Source organism: Gekko japonicus, unplaced genomic scaffold, assembly GCF_001447785.1.
Source record: "Gekko japonicus isolate JY-2015 unplaced genomic scaffold, Gekko_japonicus_V1.1 scaffold1867, whole genome shotgun sequence".
Classification (NCBI taxonomy): domain Eukaryota; kingdom Metazoa; phylum Chordata; class Lepidosauria; order Squamata; family Gekkonidae; genus Gekko; species Gekko japonicus.
In genome coordinates this window covers 100407-101846 of record NW_015165877.1, presented here as the reverse complement: position 1 = coordinate 101846, position 1440 = coordinate 100407, and the positions used below count along the sequence as shown (strand labels likewise).

General features: G+C 40.0%; 1 protein-coding gene across 1 annotated transcript in view; it reads left to right on the top strand.

Annotated features, from left to right (window-relative positions):
• The window catches only part of HGF (hepatocyte growth factor (hepapoietin A; scatter factor)), a 94375-nt gene that overhangs the window by 20827 nt on the left and 72108 nt on the right, over positions 1–1440 (top strand). Inside the window, 2 exon segments of the mRNA XM_015411278.1 lie at positions 149–291; positions 1248–1368. Of these exon segments, the coding sequence (XP_015266764.1) occupies positions 149–291; positions 1248–1368 (264 nt within the window).

Below are 1440 nucleotides of genomic sequence, written 5' to 3'. Positions count from 1 at the left end.
GGAAATAAAATTACCCTTTAAAAATAAATATTGTGACTCAAACTACTCTTGAAGGAGGGTTTAGGTTTATAATGGTTTGAGAAGGTAGTAAGATTTGTAAGAAAGTCTGCATGTGCTTATACTGTAATGATTGTCATTTTAAAACTAGCTTTTTGCCTTCGAGCTATCGAGGTAAAGATCTCCGGGAAAACTACTGCCGGAATCCCCGAGGGGAAGAAGGGGGGCCCTGGTGTTTCACAAGCAACCCAAAGATTCGTCATGAAGTCTGTGACATTCCTCTCTGTTCAGAAGGTAACACCCAGAAGGAATGCCCAACAGTTGAACAGTAGCTGATTTTCAGTTTTGTGCACCAACAGAAAACTATTCAGAATTAACAGAAGTATTGAGTATCACCACAAAAACTTTTGTCCTATGTTAGCTGTTAAAATTCCCAGGCTGCTCTGTTCTCCGTCAAATCCAGTGATGTTATCATTTTCTCTTCATCTTGCTTCGTAGCTGGCTGCTGCTTTTTACTCTGTTTCTTCTTCCTGCTTTCCGTCTCTTCTGTACGTACAAGAGGGTATTACCATTGGCTAGAATATACTTGTGATATCCCAATGTAGTCTCTAAGTGCAGAGGCAGTAGGATTTTAAACTTAGTACTCATTTCCCAAACCATCTTCAGATCTAGTACCACAGAGATGCTACTTTTGAAAATGATTGAATGCCAGATAATTATAGGTTGATCCCTTAGCCTGAATGTTGTCTCAGAAAGCGGTATGTTACTTTTGTCTTTTAAATAAGAGAACATCTTTTCTTAGTAGGATATTTTACGTCAAACTTTGTATTGGGTGAAATTTTGTAACTGTAGGGTATGTGGAAACACCATCATTCCCTATATATATATTTTTTTCCTCCCTTGGTGAAGGTCTTCAAGACAGCCTGCCAGGAATGCTCCAGCTTTGGATTTCCTGTAGTAAGCAAAAGGTTGGACTGGATGGCCTAGAAGGGCTGTTCCTTCTCTAGGACTAAACTTTATTTTGACCTCTTTTTGAAATCCTTTGGATTTTCTACTAAGAAGGATATGTTGATGTTACTTAAATTTTTGCTATAGGCAAAACTGAGTGGGCAGCTCTAGTTTTTAATATCCCAGGAGGCCTTGTGAACCTAACAAGGACTGCAAGAATTGCATACGTTATATCTGCAGCTGTAGACTGAAATGTTGTACTGTAGGCTACCATCCCAATGAATACTGTTCTAAATTTGTAGTGGAATGCATGACGTGCAGTGGGGAAAGCTACAGAGGCCCCATGGACCACACAGAGACTGGCAAGGAATGTCAGCGTTGGGACCTTCAGAGACCACATAGGCACTCCCATCGTCCAGAGAGGTAACAGTACTCAACATTATCTTACTTTGTAACAATAAAGGGCTGGATATGATGGATACATGAGTGAAATGT